The sequence below is a fragment of the Pollicipes pollicipes genome, unplaced genomic scaffold, assembly GCF_011947565.3.
Source record: "Pollicipes pollicipes isolate AB1234 unplaced genomic scaffold, Ppol_2.1 Scaffold_4219;HRSCAF=4965_pilon_pilon_pilon, whole genome shotgun sequence".
Lineage (NCBI taxonomy): Eukaryota > Metazoa > Arthropoda > Thecostraca > Pollicipedomorpha > Pollicipedidae > Pollicipes > Pollicipes pollicipes.
The window spans coordinates 32,667,236-32,689,627 of record NW_023596448.1 but is presented as its reverse complement, the minus strand read 5'-3'; the positions used below and the strand labels follow the sequence as shown (position 1 = coordinate 32,689,627).

The following is a 22,392-nucleotide window of genomic DNA, read 5'->3' as shown; positions in this document are numbered from 1 at the left end:
GAGATCTTATCAAATGACCTTGGTTTGCAGACCCAGCTATATGTGCCAAAATTTGATGGTGACCATGCGCCAACTTAATTCTCAGGTTTTGCTGTGTACGTCAGCTGAAATTGTTGCCAGCATGTCACACCATGCGGAATGGTTGACGTGACATGGCCCAAGTTCTTATTAAGGGTTTAGATTGCTGTGTGAAGCTGGTCATAAGCAGTTTGGTGATCTGGAAGAGCTGCTCTCCTGCAACAAGGGTTGCATTCAGGTTTGGTATTTGCCTGTTGCTGAGTAATATCTTTGGTGACCAACCAGCCTGCAAAACATGGCAAATCTTGACAAAGTCTGGTAAGATGGTTGGGGCAAGAATTAAGATTTGGAGAGGGCTGTGGGAGATGTGGAGCAGGATTTTTTTCAATTCAGCTTGCTGACATTAGTTTGAGGGCATTGAACTGGCATTCCACCACTTCCACAGAATAGGTAAACCAGCCACAAACAATTGCACATCAGATAGGCCAGTTTTGTATGGCAGGTGCAAAGCTGTGAGGTAATATCAGACATGGCTATTTTTCTTTTTCTTAAGTTTGGTGGTACTGGCTGGCCTTAATTACCCTTACATTCCATTGAACTAATACATGACTTGTAATGGGCAGTAGAAAAAGGTGACTCTAGATAGCAGGCAGCACAGATGTAATGATGGGGCTGTATGTCAACACTGGATACAGCAATCTTAGTGAGATCTCTGGACCAGAATCTTGCTCATATGCTTTCTGTTTTAGGACAAAACTGTGGTGTATTGGTGCCTGTTTTTGGTTAGATGCAGTAATTGGCTGAAATGCTTTTTAGCAGGTCAGGAATTCGTTGATATTTCATAGCATGCATCTATAGATGTTTTGCAGGCCTGCAATGCTTAGATTATATCAGATTTTCCATGCCAGTCATCTGTTATACATTCTGGTTGAACTGATCTAGCAGGTTTGGTATTCTGTGTACTTATTTTGTATGTGGTGAAAGGTAGTCATTATTTTTGTCTTAGCAATCAATGATAATTATTTTTTGTTCTCACCAGTATTTTCAACCAAAGTTGTGACCACCTGGAGCCTGGTATCCTTCTTCAAATGTTTGCCAGATGTGTTTTTGGCACCAACTTTCCCTTTTGAATTAATGGCCACCCTGAAGGAGTGATTGTTGGCAATACATATTGACAGTGACTTGAAATGCAGCGCTGGGTTTCAGGTGCACACAACCTGCCACAAATTGAATTGATGGCCCCCTGGTTTTTGTTAGGATTGGGTCTTCCCCAGCTGCTCAGGGACATCTCCTCTATCATGGCCCACACTAGATCATTGTTTCACTTCATTATAAAATCCATGGCCCCAATAGTTGATATGTCTTAAAACACTGGAAGCAATGTAAGTGCTACTTCTAAGAATGTTAAAATCATGCTGCATGACCACAGGCTTCATCAGCCCCCAGTCTAAGGCACTGGTAAGTTTGCAAGGTATTCAGTGTTGCTCTAGAATGAAAATAAGAAATTGTGGCAAGATGGCAACCTTTTCTCATGCTTCCAAAGCTTCAGCTGGAATTCAGGAAATTATTTTAATCATCTGCACAGATGTGAAGGAACTAAACTTTTAGCTGGCAATGTGTCTGGGCCTGCATTTTTAACTGTTGTGTTTGAGAGACATATTCTGTCTGTTTTCAGCACTCTGTCACCATGTCGGTGTTCTACAAGTTTGCCTCGTCCACCGAGGTGAACACAGTGGTGTTTGATGGCGTGCACATCTCGGTGGCCGACCTCAAGCAGGCCATCATGGACCAGAAGAAGCTGGGCCGTGGCACAGACTTTGACCTGATTGTCACCAACTCTCAGACCAGCGAAGGTCAGTTCCCGCTGTTTGGTGGTGTCTGCGTGGGTGATGCTGTTCTGGCCCCCAGGCTCAGTTCTCAGGCCCGCTGAGGGCTAGCCGGGAGTGGGCCGCCCGGCACTTTGTTGTGGTGCATGCAGTCTGCAGCTCAAGCATGTGACTGTATGGCAGGGGACAGCAACAGAAAGGCTCACCAGTTTTGTCTGAACTGAAAAGCTTTCTAGGATGGATCCTTTGTGTGTCCCTGTTCATGTAGGTTATCATTCCAATGAACAAGACATTGAATACCCTGTCAATGGGATTCAAGTCAAAAGTTTTGCCAGAGCTAAAGGGACTCACATTGAGCAGTGACCCAGGCCATGTGTGACCTATGCACATGTGTATGAAGGGTCATCCCATCGTTTTGCTGTCAATTCATAGTGAGAGTTAGATGGTCCAACTTGGTTGGTATGCTAGTTTTCTTGACAGTCCTTCTGAATAGCTCAGAATTTGTATGCAAAGTAGGCACCTGATCAGAGAAATCTTGTTGGAACCCCAATATGCCACTAGTAAATTAGTTCTTTCCCTTTGTTTGGCTGTAATGTTCTCAAAAACACTGGATTGTTCAAAATTACTTGTTCAAGAAATGGTATGAGAGTCAAACCTTCCATTGAGGGAAAAAGATATACATGGATTTTCATCTTATGTCATTGGTTACCTATCATATCATTGACTACCTTTACCATTATCACACAAATTTTGGCTACCTTTACCATTATCACACAAATTCATTGAAAGGTTACACTACATTTTCTGTTTTTTTCCCCAAGGCTTTTGGCATGGAGACTTTTTCAACTGGTACTTTGGCTTCAGGAAACATTGTGCACATAAATGCTGATTTAGTCTGAGCTTGTGTTTACCAATCAGTTACATACCAGCAGAATATGACATGGGTTAATGACACACATGTTCCAATTTTTCACCAATGCATGTCTGCCAATGCTTGCACTGAGTGCCGTACCAATTACACACATTCGCTTCCACAAACCATACACAAATGTGATGTGTGCCTACCTCTCTAATCTTGGTGGCTTGGAAGTACCACTTACTGTGGACAAAGATATTTTGCCCCACATTGCCTCAAAGTAGTCCCATCATGAGCAGACCAGCTTTGACTGGCATTAAATGATAGCAAAAATATTGAGCTATGCCTGAGATGGTGGAAACAGAAGTGGGCCTATAAAGGTAGTTTTGCATGGGGAAATTCATAAACCACAAATCCTGGGGGGGGGGGGGGGGGCAGGGTGTGAAGTCTCACCAGCTAGATCAGGTGAATGGGCACCATATGACCAACACAGTTGGTGCACCCCAAAGCCCAAATCATCACCAGCTAGATCAGGTGGGGATGCGTTTTCCATGCTTTCCCAATCCCACTGGTGATTGCACCTATGACAACTACAAAGAGGTATTGGAATTTGAGGAGGAGGAGGAAACAGGCAAGTGCAGCATGTCCATCCATGAAAAAACTCCCAGAAAGTTATTTTGGAAGCAAAAATGGGAGTATTGCCAACATTTTTGAACATCATACAGTGTAACATATTAAAAGATAGAATAAAGAAGTTTGAACAAACTATGTATGAACACAGAAAAAAAATAATGGATCATGTTCTAGCATGCCTTTGTTCACTTCCAGCCCATAAATAGACCGATTCTTTTATTAAAAGAGTGCATTGTTTTATCTTAAATGATGCAGCATATAATTTTTATACAGGGATGGAATGCTTGTGTGCTGTAAAGCATAAACCAACTTCATAAGCATAAAGCGACTTCATGAAGCGATTTAATGATGCAGCATCTACCCTTTTATACAGGGATGCAATGCTTGTGTGCTTCTGTAAAGCATAAAGCAACTTCATTTTAGTGGAACTTGATGAAGCTTTAACCTCTTAATTCCCAATCTCATTGCCCCTTACTGAAGTTAAGAGATTATCATCCTGCAAAATGTGTGGCCCAATGAGCTATGTTGGCATACTGCACTGGCAGAATCTGGTGGGTATAACAATATGGCTGCACTCAAGCCAGCAAGCCACCTTTGCTATGGAGAAAACATAGCACAAAGGTGTTTTGGATTCCTACACTGTACGCAGTGTGCTCTGTTCTTCGTGATTACAGATGAACCTGTCCAGATTTTCACTGGCAGAGTGTAACAAAAACAGAGGAGTATATGTGCATGGTACTGATTACAGAAGAAGGGTGCAAAAGCATCACATTCCCATCCTCACTCATGACGTGAAGGAAGGTAATGAAAGGAATGAGCATGCTGATACCAAATGACAACTTACGATTGCTGTCTTTGACTGGATGTTTCAGCACAGCTGCAGGCATTTTTGCTGTAGCTGTTGTGTAATTTTTACTTTTGGCCAGCTTTTTGGTAAAAAGAGCACCAATATTTACTTTGAAAGATGCAACAGCCACAAATTATCTTGTAAACTACCCAGAGCACGTTGAGCAGGACATCGTGAACATTTTCCCAACCTTCCTTTGCATTTCCACATCTCCACACCACTGCCCCCAAGTCGCTGAAAATCATCCAGCATAATTTGTGGCCCAAGGAACCATGCTATTGCAGTAAATGATGTGTTCGTGAATAAACCATACTAAGGTGTGAAACAAAATGAATACAATAGCAACAATAGTGCATGTTCCGAATCCAGCCAACCATTTGTCAGGTCTGTAATTATTGCAACAGCACAACACAATAGTGTTTTGAATTCCTACACTTCTCTCATGTGTGCTGCTCTCTATTGTGTCAGCTTAGCCTGTCCTTTTTCTTCTTTTTTTTTGCTAGCAAAGCTTAAACAAAATAATACATGGTTTTCTTTTCACTGCCTGTATGCTATGGATGGCTCACGTCTATGCCAAATGAGAACCTCTGATTGTGGCTTTTGGCCAGGTGTTTCAACATGGGGTGTAGATGTTGTTGGGATGTAAGTATGCAGTATTGCTATTGACTGGCTTCTATGTTATATGAGCACATTGCTAACTGAAAAAAATAAACCATCCGATTTTTTCAGTGAAATTTGGCCATTGCATGTTGAGCATATTGTATCAGCAAAGTGCCGTAGTAATCGTCCAGCATAGTTCACGATCCAGTGGGCCCAGCATACTTCGTACTTTACTAGCAAAACGAAATTGATAAATAACTATAAGCACATTTACCCAGCTGGGCAAACGTGGTGCGTTAAAGTGACAGCACAGCATCATGGTTTTTTGAATTCTTACCATTGCGCCAGGGCAGTGTTTGTTGTTTGTTGCAATATCAGGTGCCTGTCCAGTTTTTGTTTAGTTCTTGTTTTTTTTCAGAATTGGACAGAAACACAGGAAAGATCAAGGGACGCAACGTTTTATTGCTACCAATGAGACATAAGCGACAACACAACATATCCTTCATTCACTGCCTGGATGCTGGCAATGGTCCATATTGATATGAAATCAAAACTCCTGAATGTGCAGATGGTTTAGTTAGCGTGCAAATGATGTTCTTCTGTAAATATAATGGCGGTTGGGGGATCGTGGGGATTTTTGTCACCTTAATAGTTTCAGAATTTACGTACTAGGCACGAATTCGGCAAGGGCCCAGAATGGTCGTGGGCTGGCACACAGATGTCATCTTGCGTGCGCCAGTACCCTCCTGCGACGGGATGGCATGTGAGGGTGCTAAGAGATGAGTGTTTGGTTTCCCGGAAGATTAACCGTATATTTTGGGCTCAAAAGTAGGTAAAATGATCCCTTATATTATCCTGTTGGTGATACAGTTGCATTCCTTGGTGGTTTTTGATATTCATGACGGACTCTTAGGGTTCACTAGACCAGTGTCTCTGAAATTTGTTCCAAGGTGGGACACTCCCTTTGATCTCGCATCTGCGCACAAGTTTCGACAGTAAGGTAAGGCTCCAAACCTCGGCTGCCTTACGTCCGAAGCCTCTTGCTTGCTGGCTGTAAAAGCAAGCCTTTTCCTCGCATCGTTTCAAATATTTGGCAGCCTTCCAAGCATTTTGCGCGCCCGTTCTCTCAGCATCCCTGTGTCTGGACGACAGAGCGTCTGGCGCTGACCAGAGTGGCGAGCATCGGGGCTCTTGACCCTGAAACGCGCTCATGCATCACGTGTTTGACTGCTACTTGTGAACTTGCCAGAAAGAGCGAGAGCGAGAGATGGTCGATCTGAATGGCAGCTTCCGGCTCAATGCCGTGACATTTCGTGACACGGTATAATCCCAGCAAGCGCCATCCGTGGAGCTGGAATCGCTCCACATGGCGCGTGAGCGAAGTCGTCACAAGAGTTGCGCGTAGCAATGACGCGGGGGCCCGAAATGATCACCTTCAAAACATTCGGCATTTATGATGAGAATGCGATTGCGGCCGGTGACCGAGTTCATGGCGGCATGCGACGAGGACCAGTGGATGAGGATGAGGAGGACGAGGACCATTGGATGAGGATGAGGAGGACGAGGACCAGTGGATGAGGATGAGCTGGTGATTGTGTTAGAACGAGCGTGCGACTTTGCGGACAGTAGGGCGTGCGCGTTAGAGTCTTTTCCATTGGTCCACCCGGCCAACCCTTATACTCCAGCGAACCAAGGAGCAAATTAACGCCATTCATTCGGTTTCATCCGAGGAGACATAAAATTGCAAGCGTAGTGCCCAGCGACATGAAAGGAGCACGGTTTGAGTAGAAACATGTTGACCGTGTCAGTACATCTATGCAACCCTACGCGTAGCTGGCCACGCGCGCACATTCCGGCCCAAATCATCAGCCAACCATCCTCACCCAAGCGCCTCTCCACTCGAGCCACCTCTCCAAATAAGCTCATTCTAGCGTCACGAAGTCTCACTAGGCGGAACGACTGGCATCGGATGACAGCTTATCAATCGCTCGCTGTCAAGACGAGCGTGCTATCCCCGTCAGGGAGTCGGCGTTGTCATCAGGAAATCAGAGGCCCTCCGTTGGGATGCTCTGGATCAACGGTCCCACTCTCAAAAGTAAAGTCCCAGGCGCTCGGCTCTGACAAAGCCGCCTTGTCCGTCCGGTCGGCAAGCGTGCCATTGCGGACTGCTTGGTAAATGTTTGCCCCAAAAGATGTACAGAATCACACGTGAGTTGCGTGACACGGAGAGGTGGGTTGAAGGCGTGGTGGTGTAGGCTAGAACAAGCGTCCCGTAAGGGATCTCTTCAAGCGAACATCTGGCAGACGCACCCTGACGGAATATTGGCGCTGAACAAAAAAAGAGAAGAAAAAAAGAATCCGTCCAAGTAAGAGGCTTGAAATCTGCGCTTGAACCGTGACAAGCTCCTGGCTTCATCAGTGGGACCAACTTTCGTAGTAATTTTATACGCGGTTAAGTTGGGCGTAGGTGATGTGTGCCCCTGTAACTCAAGAACACCCAAGATAACGAACGGACATGTGCCCGAGGTGGGGAATACCTTTTGCACCACGCGACACTCTGAGTGATTATCACCAAAGCTGTGGGTGGACGAGCCGTGTCGGTACGAGACGAGACGAGACGAGACGAGACGATAAAATAACATTATTTGACCCCAAAACGTGCTTCAGGTACGACCGCCTCTGTAGTGGAACAAGGTCCTCTTTGCGGAAACGATGCGGATTTGTCGCTGTGCTTGCACTCGGTGTGCGTGGATTCAATTGTAATTCATATGCCCGACTTGGTAAACGCCTGCCGGCGGGTGGCAGGCTGCTTACCAAAAGTCTCTACACTGGACGCTTCCCCGGTATTCAGCCGGCGCTGTGCCCTGGTCATGTCCACTGGCTTTGCAGCCTCGCGCCGAAGGGGAAGGAGTTTCAACGGGTCCGGTCTCTGGCCATGGCGGATGCTGCGTCAGGCTTCGTCCCGACGCGGCGTGCATGGAGCGTGCGTGGCACGGAAGCGTGCTTATACGCCATGGGATAGCACGAAGCGCGTTTGCTGCGTAGTGAATGCAAACGTTGTCACTGATTCATGGGCATCGCCCACCTCGTAATTGATAGGGCACGGTCTTCACACCGTGCCTTAGTTACATTTGTAATGTGCATTACCGGTTATGTACGTTGCCCTCATCGTATTAAATACAACACCATTGTGAAACATCACGAGATGCTTTGATGTTTTTTTTTGGATATATTGAATGTGGGGTCGTTGAACGACCTCACATTCGAGCATTTCTTGAAAGTGAAGTCGTTCACCCGCACATTCAAGAAATGCTTTGAAACAATGATGTATGGGCAGGGATTTGCTGTCATTGAGCAAGACGAGCCCCTTTCCCCCAACACACTTGGTTTTAACATTATCGTCGTCTGCCGATATTCAACTTCGTTTTTAAAGCACTAACAAGCGAAAAAGAAATGTAAGGCGGGGGATCACGGGATCACCTAGGTACTTGCAACATAAAATACATGGTCTTTATTTTCGTGGATTATGTAGTTAGTGTACCCCCCCCCCCTCTCTCCCGTGGGGCTTTACGGGTGGAACTAGTCCCCGTTTGGTCTGGGCAACACAAATCTGCCCCCTCGCATGACCTAAAAAAGAGTGACCACTGGCGGCGACATGGGAAGCCTCACCAGGTCGTCATACCGTGCACGGGCACAAGCGCAGTTCGAACGCATGACAATAGCCGCATTGCCATAGTCAGTATTCAAGAACCAACCGCAAAAACTCCTTCCTACGGGAGAGCTATGGCGTCAGTTATATGCGACATTACTTCTGCTCGAAAATGTTTGCAGACCATATTTACACGCGACGTTATTTCCGCTGCAACGAGTTGAGTGTAACCTTATGCTTAACAAATCGAAAAGTAATGAAAGGCTTCTGCGAAAAGTAAATTATTGTCAGTCATTTATCTGCTGCGAAAACCTGTACAGGCTTTACTTTTTAGTGAGCTTACTTCCTGGTTTCTTCTTTACTTATCATAACCTCTTTGACCAGTGCGTAAGTGTAACATTTTCATGTAAGTACCCGTAGGTTGGGGTACTGGCTTACCTGTAAACCAGAATCCCGGAGGGGACGAACACACGGGAGCGCTTGACGGGCGAACTCAGGCTGGAGGAGGCTGCTCCATGATGTTGGTACGTTATTGCTGCTGCAGATATCACGATCGACAGTCCCACGACGGCAATCGTTCTACGCGACTTTATAATTGTTTTTGTCGAAAACAAAAGCGCATGGTGCACTGCCGTAGTATTGCAAGTCGTGGGCAAAGCCGGGAAAACCAAATCTACTAAAAAATGCATGAAAAACATGGCGTTGGCGCCGAATGTGCTACACCTTCCCATCACAGACGAGTGGTGGATGGAGTCTCGGACTGAAGACGTACTGCACCGCTTGGCCCGGTGTTCACTGGAAAGCGGCATAGGTTCTTCTGCCATGACTTATGTAAGGCTCTAGCGCTACACGGCAAAACTAATACTTCAAAACGTCCTACATGTCATTGATGTTTTGCTGGACACAGCCTTCGCTCATACGTCAAGTACGTTCAGTTGCCAAATAACGGAGCAGAGTGAAGAAAAATAATAATCCATCGCGTCGGCTCCACGATCTCTAATTGCGGTATTACCCAGGTGGGGTTTCTGCCTGACCTGCAGATTATTCCCTTTGTGTATGTATAGACTGTAAAAGTTTTTACTGTAAAACTCATGACAGTAAGTATAAATTTGGTTGTGAAGGACTTACGTCAGGTGTAAGTCCGCAATAGAAGTGATGCTGCCTTAAAGCAATAACTATTTAATTTGCAGCATAGGTAATGGCGAGCAGAAGTTTTTGAAGCACAGGTTTCGTCTTGTCGTGGTAATGTCGCGTATAAGTCTTTGCAGGAGACGTAATGCCGTCTTTAATATGTTTTTGCAATAATAGTAACGACGGGTGTAATTTTTCTGAATGTAAGGTTTGTCGTGTAGCATTTGTCGCGTGTGCGTCTTTGCGGTAGAAGTAATTTCGCGTATAAGCCATCTCTGTATAGGTTTTGGCAGCATAAGTAATAACTGGTATACATTTTTGCGGTATAGTTTTGTTGCGTAGCGCTAATGTGTACATGTATTCGCAGTAGAGATAATATAACACTCCTGTCAGGAAGGTGTTTTGTTGTGGTCGATCGGTAGGATTTTTTGTTGCGGCACTAATGTCGTGGAACCCCTTCAAAGGATGTGTGATACAACAACACAGCACGAATTTCTCCATTGTGAAATGTCACATGGCGCTATGTGGCGCCATGCCGCGAGGTCGGTGCTTGTAACTAAGGCGGTGTCGGTGCTCGTGAGTTGGAGCTGCTTCGTTCGCCCGGTTCGTAAGGCAGCTGTCGCTTATCCGCCCTCTCGTAGCTGGGATCTGACATCAGGTATTTAAGAATACCCCCTGAGTGAGAGCGTCTGTGGTCTAGGCACGAGTTGTATTCGAGGTTATGTTTGCGGTTGTTGTGCTAAGGTTTGTGAAAGGTTCACGAGTTGGACGGGACAAAATCGGTGTGGAGTAATTGCATTATCTGCAAACACCGCAACTTGTTATGAGCAGGGCCCGTAATTTACCTGCTTTCTGTCTTTCAGCACCACCCGCATGTTGATCGTGTTATTTTGAATGCAGACGGAACTTCTCAACCCGCCAACCCGCTAAGATCAGACCCGCAAGAACCCACAGACTTTTGGCTGGGCAAACAAATCCATTTTTGTTATTTCCTGATTTTTTTAGTTAATTTCTTTTTGCCACGTGTGCTACGGGCACCAAATGATCACTGCAGTCAGCGGCGCTCCCAAAAGCCCAATAAACAACAAATAACTGTATACTTGCTATTTATTGTTTCTTAGTCTTCACTTGCTTTTCCTGCGTTTTGTTATTCTTTTCTTCAAGTATCATCCAAGAATTGGAGTGTGCTGTCAAACAATGCAATTGTGCGGATAGCTGGCAAATGGCCACTGTTTTCGACGCGCCAGAAACACCCATTGAAGAACATAGACGCTGTCGACGCTCCCCGTCGAGGCCGGGCCTCGGCGGCACGACCGTGTGCCACTTGACGTCGCCGGGTCGACTGAGCGCCGCGCTCTGTCCGCTTCAGAGTACAAGCAGAACGACATGCTGATACCGAAGAACACGTCGCTGGTGGTGAAGCGCGTGCCGGCGGCGAACGGCGCTCCCGTCAAGAAGTTCTGGTAGGTGCCCGGTCTCACCCCCAACCCCCTCTCACGGCCACCCCAGGTGCTGCGCTATGTGAGGTGGCCGCTGGCGCTGCGTGGTGACGCAGTCGATGCGCCCAAACGTCCCGTGGTCATCAGCGGTAGCGTCGCTTCCTGGTGACACCTTGATCTTGATCAACCGTTTTTTCCTCTGACGGCCGTGCTGAAATAACTTGTTGCCTTGGCTCGTGGTATCCGTTGGGACTACTTTCTCCTGACACGTGTTGCGCCGTGGCTGAATTAGTGACGTCAGTCGGAGTCCAGGAATGTCGTGCGCTGTGTAGCACGCCTCCAAAACGGAGCGGGTAGCTGCCAGTAAAGTATGGTTGCGTCAGTTGATATAGCGTGGCACATGCTCACAGTTAATGGTCAGGACTTATCACGTTTGACGTAGTTGAACAGCGCAGCGCCGCATGCAAAAGACTGGTGAGCGTGACACTGAAGGAGAGATGAGGGGACACAAACATATCAGGCAATTCGTTTCCGGGTTGAGAACGAATGATGCCTGTAGACCGTTGTATCACAGGCCGCGACCTGAAGGCCGCAATGTCAATATCAGCTTGAATATTTTGTCGGCATTTTGGAACTCACGAAAGCCGCTCAGGGATGGTGCCACAGGTCACGGTAACGTGCGAGCCTGCTTTTAAACGACTACGAACGTACATCACGGGATTAAACCTCATGCTACATCTAAGAACATTTTAGATTGCGTAGTGCTGAACATGCACACAAATATCCCAGTGTGCCACCTATGAAGGAAGCCACTCCGCGCGCAGACCAGTGGTGACAGCACCAGAGAGCGGTCAATGGAGGCACACGAAACTGTCAGACTGAAAAAGTTTGTGTTCTGGTGGTTGACAGACGGAGAAGGTTTGCGTCGTGAGTGGTTGAGTTCGTCTTAATCGGCGCGAAATGACCATTGTAATGGACACGCGCTCTGACCCAGTAAACAAAGCAGCCCCAGTAAACAACACCAGTTGAGTTCGTTGACTGCCATCCTGCATTAATGCTAGCGTACCGCGCCATGGACTTGTGCGGTCTATAACGTAGCGTCAGATAGCACCGGCTTATCGTATGCCGATAGAGAGTCGTGCAGGGCCGCTCCTCACTCGTGTCGGTCGCTTTAAGTCGTGGGTTAGGGTTTGAACACGGCATTGATCGGCGCCGTTCCAGCCTCTGCGGCTACTAGCTGTGTATTTAATTGGGCAGAAGGCGATTAGCGACGGAAGATGTTGGGCTATTACCGCTTTCAGATGTTTGTGACTAGTACGATTATGGCGTACCTGGTGTGGCTACGACGGATTTGTTGCATGCTCGCCAGCTGAATTGCAGAGTTGGTGTGAATCGCTGTCCATCGGTCGTTTTTGACACTGAATCAAGCTGGTCACTCGTCTTGCACAATGCCCACATGTGAATTAGTTGCGGTCCGAAAAAATGAGCTGCCCAGTTATGATGTTAGTGATCGAGACCAGGATTCTGCTGGCGTCTGAGGCCGAACTCGATCTTCCCGACGTCACTAGCCGCTCGTTGCCCGCCTGGGAACGTGACTGCAGGCAGCGGGCCGGTCTGGCGCGAAACCCACACTGGCGGCGCGCCGCTGATCTGGGTGCTGCCGTTTCAGGGATCCGAACGCCCCCAAGATGGCCACCATCACGCCGTCGTTCGCCGCTTCCGTGCTGGTGAGTGCAGTACTGGCCAGGGGGCTCGCCGTCACCGGCTCACCGAACGTTTCACATAATGACTGTGTGAACGTGGATCGCTTTGATGCGCTATATTTATGCGTGCGCGATGCGCCAGTTGATATTGCCGCTTCGTAAAGACCCGCCTCCGCCGCCCGAAGCATTGCCAGTTATGCATTGAACGGGTGCGGCTTCGCCGTCGATAACTGGTTGGTGTAAAGAGCTCGGCCCCTGCGCTCCCGCCGCTTGAGCCGGCGGCGGCTGCTGTGAGTGGTTCGGTCCCTGCACTGCCGCCAGTAAAGCCGGCCGCGGCTGTTGATGACCCTTGTCAGCGTTCCTTAATGCCGCAACCCCGTGACAAAGCGGCTGCGGCCGTTGTTCCGCGAAGCCTGGCTACGCCGGTCTCCAGTTGCGGGTCTTCTGCGTTGTGGAGCTCTCTGAACGGACCGGTGATGTCGGGCCGCATGCTATTGATGTGCACTGAATCGACTGACGCGAGTCGCTCTGTCGCAGCCGCCGCCGGTGGCGTCAGTGGAAGCCGTCTCCGGATCGTCCGTCTTCGCTGGGGTGAGCACCGCACGGTCCTGGGCTGCCAGCGCGGGCGCCGGGGGCTCACCTGTGGTGACGGTCCGCCGCTGTGACGGGCAGGGCCGGTCGCTCCGCGATGACCGGTTGGCGCTACGTGGGTGGGTTCGTGAGCCGTGTGTCACGCCGCACTGAGAGGGTGCGTGATGGGACGCGGAAACGGCGCGTGAGTGGCCGGTGAGCCGTGCCAGTGGCAGTCCAGTTCCAGAGGCTGCCGGAAGGTGGGTGATGGAGAGGTGGCTAGGCGGCGACCGGTGACAAACCTGACGTCCCCCCGTCGTCGTCCGCAGAGCGACCTGACCAAGATCGGCGGCTCGGAGGAGGACAAGATCAAGCACATGATGTCGCAGTCGACCAGCCAGTACGACCCGTCCCGGTGAGTGAGCCGGGGCGGGGGCAGGGGCGGGGTCAGGGCTGGCCCGCCGGCCGGGCAGGGGCGCGAGACGCAGACCAGTGCCGAAGCTTCGGAGCTTGAGCGGCGGAGTGTGGAGTGAGGCCGGCGCTGGCAGTGTGGAGCGGGGCCCGGCGGAGCAGCAGAGGCGGTCAGCTGTCCGGGGCGCGGCGCGGCGGCCCGTGCCGGCTGCCGGTGACCGCTCGTCCCTGTCGGCAGGTACGTCAAGTACAAGGGCCAGCACTTGCTGACGCCGGCGCCCAGCAGCCACAAGTGCTACCGCTGCTTCAACTTCGGCCACTATGCCCAGAACTGCCCGCTGGCCGCCGTGAGTGAGCCGACGCGGCCGTGCGCCGCGGCGGGGTTGGACTCTGTGTGTGCTTTGGCATGCGTTGGAGCTGGCGGGGAGGGGGAAGCGTACACATTCGATCGGTTTCTTCTGAGTCAGTGCGTTGCATACACTTGTAGCTATAGTCCCGCGTAAAGGCTTCTCATTTGTTATAGATAGCATCTGATTCGTTCACACCGTGCGCACAATTCTCAACATCTCGACATTCCAAGTACCCCTTGCGCGCTCGGAATGGAACGGATGGTTTCAATTGGCGCTGTCGCTGCCCGCGTCGTAGCCTTTGGCAGTCTGGATAGGGTCGCCGGGGCCGCGGCCCTAAGCGTTCACCGAACCCGCGAACGTTGACGGTAGTTCAGAGTGGGCGCGCCAGGTGCGCTGCTGTTTTCACAGGTCACAAAGCCAGTGAGACACACGCGTGCACCGTGACGTGCGCGGCGAGGGATCGATAGCGCTTGTCGGCCGGGCGCTGTGCGTGCCTCCCGCGCCGGGCGATGCGGCGAGCGCCGCCGCCGGCCCTGCCGTCCGTGCTGACCCGCGCCCCGCCCCGCGCCCGCCAGGCGGAGGTGAAGAAGGCGACCGGCATCCCTCGCAGCTTCATGGTGCGCGTGGACGACCCCAAGGTGCCGGGCGCCATGATCGCGCCCGACGGCAGCCTGGCCGTCCACCGGGTGGACTAGTGAGTGAGCGTGCCCATGCGGGCCGAGTGGGCCTGGGGCGATGTGGTCGGCCCCCTGGCCGTCACGCGGTCGCGTGGATGCCGCAACGCGCCGCGCGAGTGAAGCGAATCTGGCGTCAGATGCGCTCGAAAGTGCTTTGCATGTTAGTCGCCTAGTTTACCTAGACTCGATTGGCCCTCCGCCGCGATTTTCTGCGCAGAGTTTCCAGATCTAGACCCAGATCGAATGTCGCACTAGCCGTCGCGTACCGATGCCGGTGTCATATTTTGTGGAGCGTGATGGCCGGTTGGTTAGCGCGTCGGGCTCCCACCTGGGGGACACGCGTTCGAATCCTGGTTGCGCAATGGCCCCGCTGATGTGACCAGTGCATTCGCTGGCGTTCCAGAAATGTTGCATATTAATGTTAAACGTTACGGCGCGCGTCACGTTTCCATTTAATAAAAAGCAAGGACGTGTTGTCTGGCGGCGGGTGTGTGATGGTAGTGGTGGTGGTGACGGTGTGCGCGTGGCGCCGCGTCTGACCGTGGCCGCGCGCCGCCGCCAGCTCGACCTACAACGACAAGCAGCAGGGGCGGATGGACACGCCGCCGCCGAGCACGCGGCCACCGGTGCCGGACGACCTGCGCTGCACGCTGTGCCGCGACCTGATCCGCGAGGCCGTCACCTCGCCCTGCTGCGGCGAGAACTTCTGCGACGAGTGTGAGTGGGCTGCGCACGCGCGCACGTGCGCCGCTGTGTGGCGGGACGGAGAGGGCGTCTCCGGGGAGGCGGCAGTGATTGTTGCCGGGCGGCAGGCGGCCGGTGGTGGCCTTCAGTGAGGCGATGACACGCGCTGCAAGAATTAGAGTTGTCGGAAAGACTGAGAATGTTCTTCAAGGGGGAGGGGAGGCCGATTGATGCGCTCAATGGGCTGGTGAAGTCCGTCACTTGGTGCAAGAAGAGAGAAGGTTTTATGTTCTGATGTGCACTGTCGGATGATGGGTGTCCGCTTTGGCATCGTATTAGTACGGCGCCGGATGTTTGGAAAGTCGTGGCTGTGTGTTGTGATGGGTCGCTGGAGCGAGTTCGTTTGGAATCCCGGACTGGAGGCGGATCTTGCGTGCACGCGGACCCATTGCCAGGGGGGGGGGGGGGGGGAAGGTTATGCGAAGTCGGCAGTGCGATACACAGGCCGACGCAATTTTGAGGGGAACGGCGGCAGTTCAGAGAGTAAAGCTGCATTCGTGCGTGCATGCGCTGAGCGAAGCCGCTGCATTAAGTTGGGCGTCAAATTGTCCCGGAACCTGTGCGGGAGCGGCGCGCCGTCTGACGCCTCGTGTCCTCCGGCTCCGCGCAGGCCTGCGGACGGCGCTGGTCGAATCGGAGAACAGCGAGTGCCCGTCCTGCCACCAGCCGGACGTGTCGCCCGACAACATCATCCCCAACCGCTTCATCCGCAAGCGCGTCGTCAAGTTCGAGTGAGTGCCGCCCGGGCGGGCGCGCGGTCGGCGCCAGCGTCACCGCCCCGCTGGGAAGTGGGGCAAGGCGGGCGGTGGAGGGACGAGCGGATCGCGGACGGGGTTGGGAACTCGCGCCGCCCGGTTTTTGACCGGCGCTGTTGGCTTGAGCTAGCTGGGATGAAGTGGTGAAGGCCTTGTTGTTTCTTGAGCCGGTACGTTGTTGGATGGCATTAGCCTGTTTGGCTCACTTAAGCCTGCATCACATTTTTATCCAGAGTCAGTGTTTTTGATGCACCGGAAGGCGTTGCAAGTATTGCATAAGAGCTCCTCGCACATAGCCATGTAAGATCCCCAAAATGTTTGCACTGTCAGCTTATTACACCTCTTGTTCGTACGTGTGTGCGCGTGTGTGTGTTGGTGTGCATGGGGGAAGGGGAGGGGTAGGTGTTGGAGGGTGGGGGAAGATTGGAGTGCATTGGAGAGATTGTCAGTGAGCCGGGCGGCGTGCGTGACGCCCGTCGCTCTGCCCACAGGAAGGAGACGGACTACTGGGAGCTGGCTGCCCGTGAGCGGGAGGTGGTGGCGGCTGCCGCCCCACCGGCGCCGCCGCCGCCGCCGCCGCCTGTCCGCGCTTCGCCACCGGCGGTGGCCACGCCTCCGCCACCGCCGCCGCCGCCGGTGCAGGAGGCGGCCCCGCCAGCGCCCAGCGTCCCGACGCCGCCTCAGGAGCCGGCACAGGTGAGATGGTCATGTCGACAGCCCGTGGCCAGACTGGTGGGTCGCACCGGCCGCTCCGGCCGCACCGGCCGCACCGGCCACACCGGCCGCACCGGCCGCACCGGCCGCTCCGGCCGCTCCGGCCGCTCCGGCACTGGCCCAGCTGGTGGCACGGGCTCACCGAACGCTTTGGCGGAATGGTGAAAGTAGGAATGCCGAGGCTTACCAGTTTTGCTCTCGGATAGGTGGAAGCTCGGATACTTTTGCGCACTCGCCGTCGATACATGCGGATGAGAAATGACCTGCTGGTGGATAGGGCAGCTAGTGCAAGTTGGCGCCCGGGCGTCTGGCTGACGGTGGCCTCGTCGTCGGCAGGTGTCCCCTGCGCGGTCGCAGCCCCGTTCACCGTCGCCGTCGCCGGCGGCGCGGCCGGGCCGGCCGGAGCGCGAGCGGCCCGCTTCGCCGGCCGGATCGCCGCCGGCGCGCGCGCCCTCGCCGCCGCCCGGCCAGACGGCAGCGCGGCGCGGCCAGCCCCGCGGCGCCCGCTCACCGCCGCCGCCGCCGCCGCCGCCGCCACCGTCGTCGTCGCAGCAACACTCGCCTCCTCGCTCAGGTAACCGTGTCGCCGGCGTCTCCGCGGCACCGTGCGCCGCCCGTCGCCGTCGCCGCCGCCTCCGCCTCTGCCGGCGGGTGCGCGCTGGCAGGGTGAGCCGGCCTGCGTCGACAACGGGGCGAGGCGGCTGGGGCCGGCGGCGTCTTGTCCGTTCCTGTCCACGTGGGCCGTCGCGGCCATCGCGGCGTCCTGACCATTGGCCGTGTCCTGTCCTGTCCTGACCTGACCTGACCTGACCTGACCTGACCTGACTGACCTGACTTGACCTGACCCGTCCCGTCCCGTCCCGTCCCGTCCCGTCCCGTCCCTGTGTCCTGATGGCGCGTCGCCCCGACAGAGGGGTCCGCGGACGGCGCGGCCGACTCGTGCTCGGCGCTTATCTCACCGTCTCGGATCGTGGGCGACAGCGGCGCCTCGTCCCCGTCGCCCTCGCCGTCGGCGGCCGCCTCGCCCGGCGCCGGCGCCGGCCCCGGCCCCGGCCCCGGCCTCGGTCAGTACCCAGCGCGTGAGTAGGCACCGGCACCACGCTGGCAAGCTCGTGCGGAGCCGGATGCAGCTTGGATAAGGTTTATGCCGGAGCCGAACGTCGCATTCGCCACCTTTTGATACGTATAGTGCGTTTAGCAACGGATATTGACGACAATATATGCACGGTGCCAGGGCGGGCTTGTGGATCAGTAGTTAGATCTAGTCAGCCGTTCCAATGAGCTGTGCTCCGCGGGTGGTTACTCTATGGCTGTGTAGCGTAGCTTAGTCACGTTTCAGGGCGCAGACGCCGGTGCCGATCATGATCGTATTGATCGTGTGGGTGTGTTTATATGTGTATTGATCCGCGCTCGTCGCGATGTCTGTGCAATACGAGCTGTGGGTTGGCGCCGTGGGTGGGCGCCGCCCGCCCGGTACAAAGCCAATAAACGCACGACTGTGACGTGTTTGCGGTCGCCGGCCCGGGGAGTGCGCCCGCTCGCCGCCGTCTCGCCGCTGTCGCCGCCGCCGCCGCCGCCTCCGGTGCCGTTTACTTTATCCGCAAGCAACGCCGGGCGTCACTCGAGCTCAGCTGTCACTCGGGCGCAGTTGGTAATCGGTTCGTATCAGGACTCAGCAGACACGGTCGCCGCTCCGAGACTCAGGTGTCACTCGAGCTCAGCCAACACTCATCGCGCAGTCAGTAATCAAAAGACGCAGTCGCCAATTGGAAAGTCTATCACTCGAACTCAGATAAGACAGTATTAATAGCTTTATTCCTCGTAAAAAATAACAGGAGGATGGAAAGATGGATGCCGTGACCTTTTGACAACATGCTATCGAAACTATTATAAGAAGTAAATTCAAAGTTGGTGGCTGAAATCCAGGTGCGTATCGATCGTTTGCCCCTTTTGGAGCTAAATGTCATTTACAGGGCACGGGACCATCCATACAAGAATATAAGAGAATCTATTGTTATAAAAAACTATGACGAGGATTTAAAGTACAGGGCTTATCGCTGCCTATTGGGCGCACGTGGTGCCCCTTGATGTGTGATGCGTGTTTATGCAAAATAGTTAACGTGCGTGAATGATGCCTGACGCGCGATGCGCGGTGCCTGTTTGATTGAAATCGTTTGCATGTATAGTTAATGCATGATGCGCACTGCCCGTTTGCGTGAAATCGGTTGCATGTTTGAATGAAGCGTGATGCGTTATGCTTATTTGCTTGAATGCGCTTGCATGTACACGTATTTTTCGCGCATTCTAATTCTAAGATGTGCACTATTGTAGTAATGGCTAGCAATCGTTCCTTGTTTAATCCCCTTAATGTTGGTGACCCGTAAAAACAGTGGCTCGCTGTTAAAAAAGCAAAATCGAATGGGATGGGCGGGGGGAATTAACTCTATTAGATGTTTCGATGAAGGCATGTTGCCGAAATATCAACACGTTTATCTTTCTATTCGCCCGGTTTTTCTACAATGGAGAATGCTATTGCTATTGTCATACCTATGTGCATAATGTTCCTCACAAATGCACTTCATATCTTACGTAATTTTAATGTCTCGAACTCAGTTTCTAGTGAACTGGTAGTGCGCGCCCTGCGGACGCCGACGCCGCATTACCCGAACCCCAGGCATTACAACCCCATCTGTCCGTCCCGGTGGCTCAGTTGGTTAGAGCGTCTGCATTCCGACCCACCCATCCGTGGCGGGATGGGTTCGAGTCGCTTTAGGGCGCTCGCTATTTGCCCTTGGCAGGTATGGTCGGTGGCAGCGGTCGCGCTAAAGGTCAGTTGACGTCAGAGGGCAGGACGGACCGTACCGAGCATTGCGGCACGTAAAGCTTTCGCAACTAAATTCTGCCGTTGCCTGGAACTGCGCGATCGGATGGTGGGGGTCAGGGCTCACACGACAAGCACTGCTTAGCGTGAGCGCTGATCCCAGAAATCCATCCATTCAAAGGATTCGGACCAAATTTATTTTAAAAAAATTACTCAAGTGACACCTAGTTACGACTTGACTTTCGTAAGCCGTAACTCACCTGACACGTTGGCACCATTTGACTCCTGTAAGACGCAGCTGACCTGACACCTGGTCACCACTTGACTCCCTTAAGCCACAACTCACCTGACACCCCACCACTTGTCCCCCGTGAGCCGCAAGCCGCCTGACACCCAATCACCACTTGACTCCCGTAAGCCGCAGCTCACCTGACACCTAGTTATCACTTGACTCCCGTACGCCGCAACTCACCTGACACCTGGTCACCACACCTGGTTCCCGTAAGCCGGAACTCCCCTGGCACTTTGTCACCACTGAAGTAAACAGTTCTTCTGGTTACCACTAAACTGGCGTTTGGCCGCCGCTGAACTGACGTCCGGTCGGGGTCGGAGTGAGGCCGTTGCGACGCGCTGACCGACTGCGCACGGGTGATGTCTTTGGTATGTATATATTTGGTATGCCTGGTGGCACAGGTGGTTTGAAAGCAAGAGCTGACAGGTTTAAGATGGTGAATAGAGTTGCGCGGGAAACAAATGCGTCTTTTTCCCGTAGTGCTTATTAGGTGTACTTTCGACGCCAAAACACGGTCCTGTCGTGCCGTCGAGATAGGGGATAGATAGCACGCATGGTTTGGGTGAGGTTGAAACCAGGCGGTCCATGTTAGGAGAACATGATGTAGGGAACAGCTGATTGAATGCGTGCGAAATTCTTTGGGAAGCCCGGTGAGCAAGCTGCAACAAAGTTGGTCACATCAGGCGCTGTCACGATTCGCAGACTTCAGTGAGATTACTCCCGACGTGATATTTACTTTATTGAAGGGTTCACCTTGGATGGTAAGAAGAGAACGAGACTAGTCAGATCCATCACACCGGAAATGCTTCTAGCGCTTAGTTTCACCACAACAAGATGCGTGGAACAAACCTTGTGGAGCGAAAAATTCAAACTCCTCCCGTCGTACGGCTCGTGGAGTCGCACTGCAACGAATCGTTCTGAAGCGCGCGGCTACCGCGGCCGCCGCGCGAGGCTGCTGTCGCGTAATCATGGCCCCTCTCGCCTTTTATGTGTCGCCGTCGCTGGTGATGCGGTCTTAAGACTCTTCAAGCTGGAAGCCGTCAAGCGCATAGCTAGGGGTTTTTGATCCTCGAAGAGGGAATGGTTTTCGAAAGGACGTATTCCGAACGTCGTCATAGGGAGCACAATGAAGGGCCTGGTTGAAAAGGGTTCTGATTAAGACCAAAATGTAGCAGATTTCACTCCCTAAATGAGCGTTTATAAGCTTCCTTTTGTAAACGTCCCTTTGTTTTGGCGTAATAAAGGTGGTAATCAGCTAAAGTGCTGATATTGTAGAGATAAAATCGAGAACGAGCAGGTACCTTTCTCCTTGCAGCTGCGGCAGGCGTCTGGACTCAGTCCAGGTGTTCAAAGTCCATTCAGGGCGCGACTGATGTTTTGAACGCCGAACTTCCGCCTGGACTCGCCGTTTTTGTCATAAAGTAAATGGAGTGGGCGGTGGCCGGTCCTTGGAGCACAGGGGTGGTGGGCGGGGGAAGCATCCGTAAACACAAATAGCAGCATCATCAGCATTGGGCGCTTTCCGTCTTCCTGGGGATGGGGTAGCGGGGCGAGCGGTTTGCGCTCGCGCCTAAGGTTGGAAATAGCATTGAAGTTAAGGCGGTATGTGATCAGAAGCGCTGGTATGTGATCAAATTCGCCTGAATACTTGCGTGGCCGGGGGCAGTTGCCATGGCAATTCCCTTGCGCCAGTCGTTCAGTCTTGCGATAATTTTAATCGGATGCGCTTGTTCTGAGGCGGACCGATGCTGGAGTCGGTTGAGTCGACTGGCCGCGCGCGGGGGCGATAACGACTCCGTGTCCAGCTAGGCGTTCAAGCGGTGGAGTCGGCTGCACGCCCGACGCCGGCTTTTTAAGAAAATAAGACGTGTATATATATATATATATATATATATATATATATAAATGCTGGCATACATGATATGACTCGTTACTTAGCATGAGTTAAAGAGCTGGACGCCAGTAACTAATCGACTCAAACCCATAATTGCCGTCAGCAGGAATGGTTGGTAATTCAGAACGTAGTGTTATTGGACTGTGAGTACCTACCTCTGCTATGCAATCGCTGGTCCAGCCGCGCGCCTGACCTATGTGTGCTCCCCAGCACGTTATCAACGCGCAATACGTCCGTTTATCACAACACACTGTTGATGGCGAACGGTTCGGAAATCAGACTAGTGGACCAGGAAAGCATTGGAAATGCTTACTAGAAGAAACATTTGCCTAGTTTTTAGACAGAATTACAGGAGTGCTTATGTTTAGTTAGCAGCCTTAACGTGCTAGGGGAACTGGTTAAACGACGTTATGATGCAAGCACTGTTTATATCGACTACTTAACCGTCGCCCCGACTTGCCG

The 22,392-nt window shown here is 52.5% G+C and overlaps 1 protein-coding gene across 1 annotated transcript in view; it reads left to right on the top strand.

Moving 5' to 3' along the window:
- Positions 1-1,480: 1,480 nt before the first annotated feature.
- Positions 1,481-22,392, top strand: part of LOC119095217 (E3 ubiquitin-protein ligase RBBP6) — a 30,533-nt gene continuing 9,621 nt past the window's right edge. Inside the window, exons 1-11 of the mRNA XM_037218085.1 lie at positions 1,481-1,871; positions 10,930-11,023; positions 12,669-12,726; positions 13,240-13,293; positions 13,602-13,687; positions 13,922-14,030; positions 14,609-14,727; positions 15,273-15,427; positions 16,065-16,185; positions 16,701-16,905; positions 17,260-17,297. Coding sequence (XP_037073980.1) covers positions 1,706-1,871; positions 10,930-11,023; positions 12,669-12,726; positions 13,240-13,293; positions 13,602-13,687; positions 13,922-14,030; positions 14,609-14,727; positions 15,273-15,427; positions 16,065-16,185; positions 16,701-16,905; positions 17,260-17,297 — 1,205 coding nt within the window. The 5' untranslated portion in view covers positions 1,481-1,705. The remainder of the gene's footprint in view (positions 1,872-10,929; positions 11,024-12,668; positions 12,727-13,239; positions 13,294-13,601; positions 13,688-13,921; positions 14,031-14,608; positions 14,728-15,272; positions 15,428-16,064; positions 16,186-16,700; positions 16,906-17,259; positions 17,298-22,392) is intronic.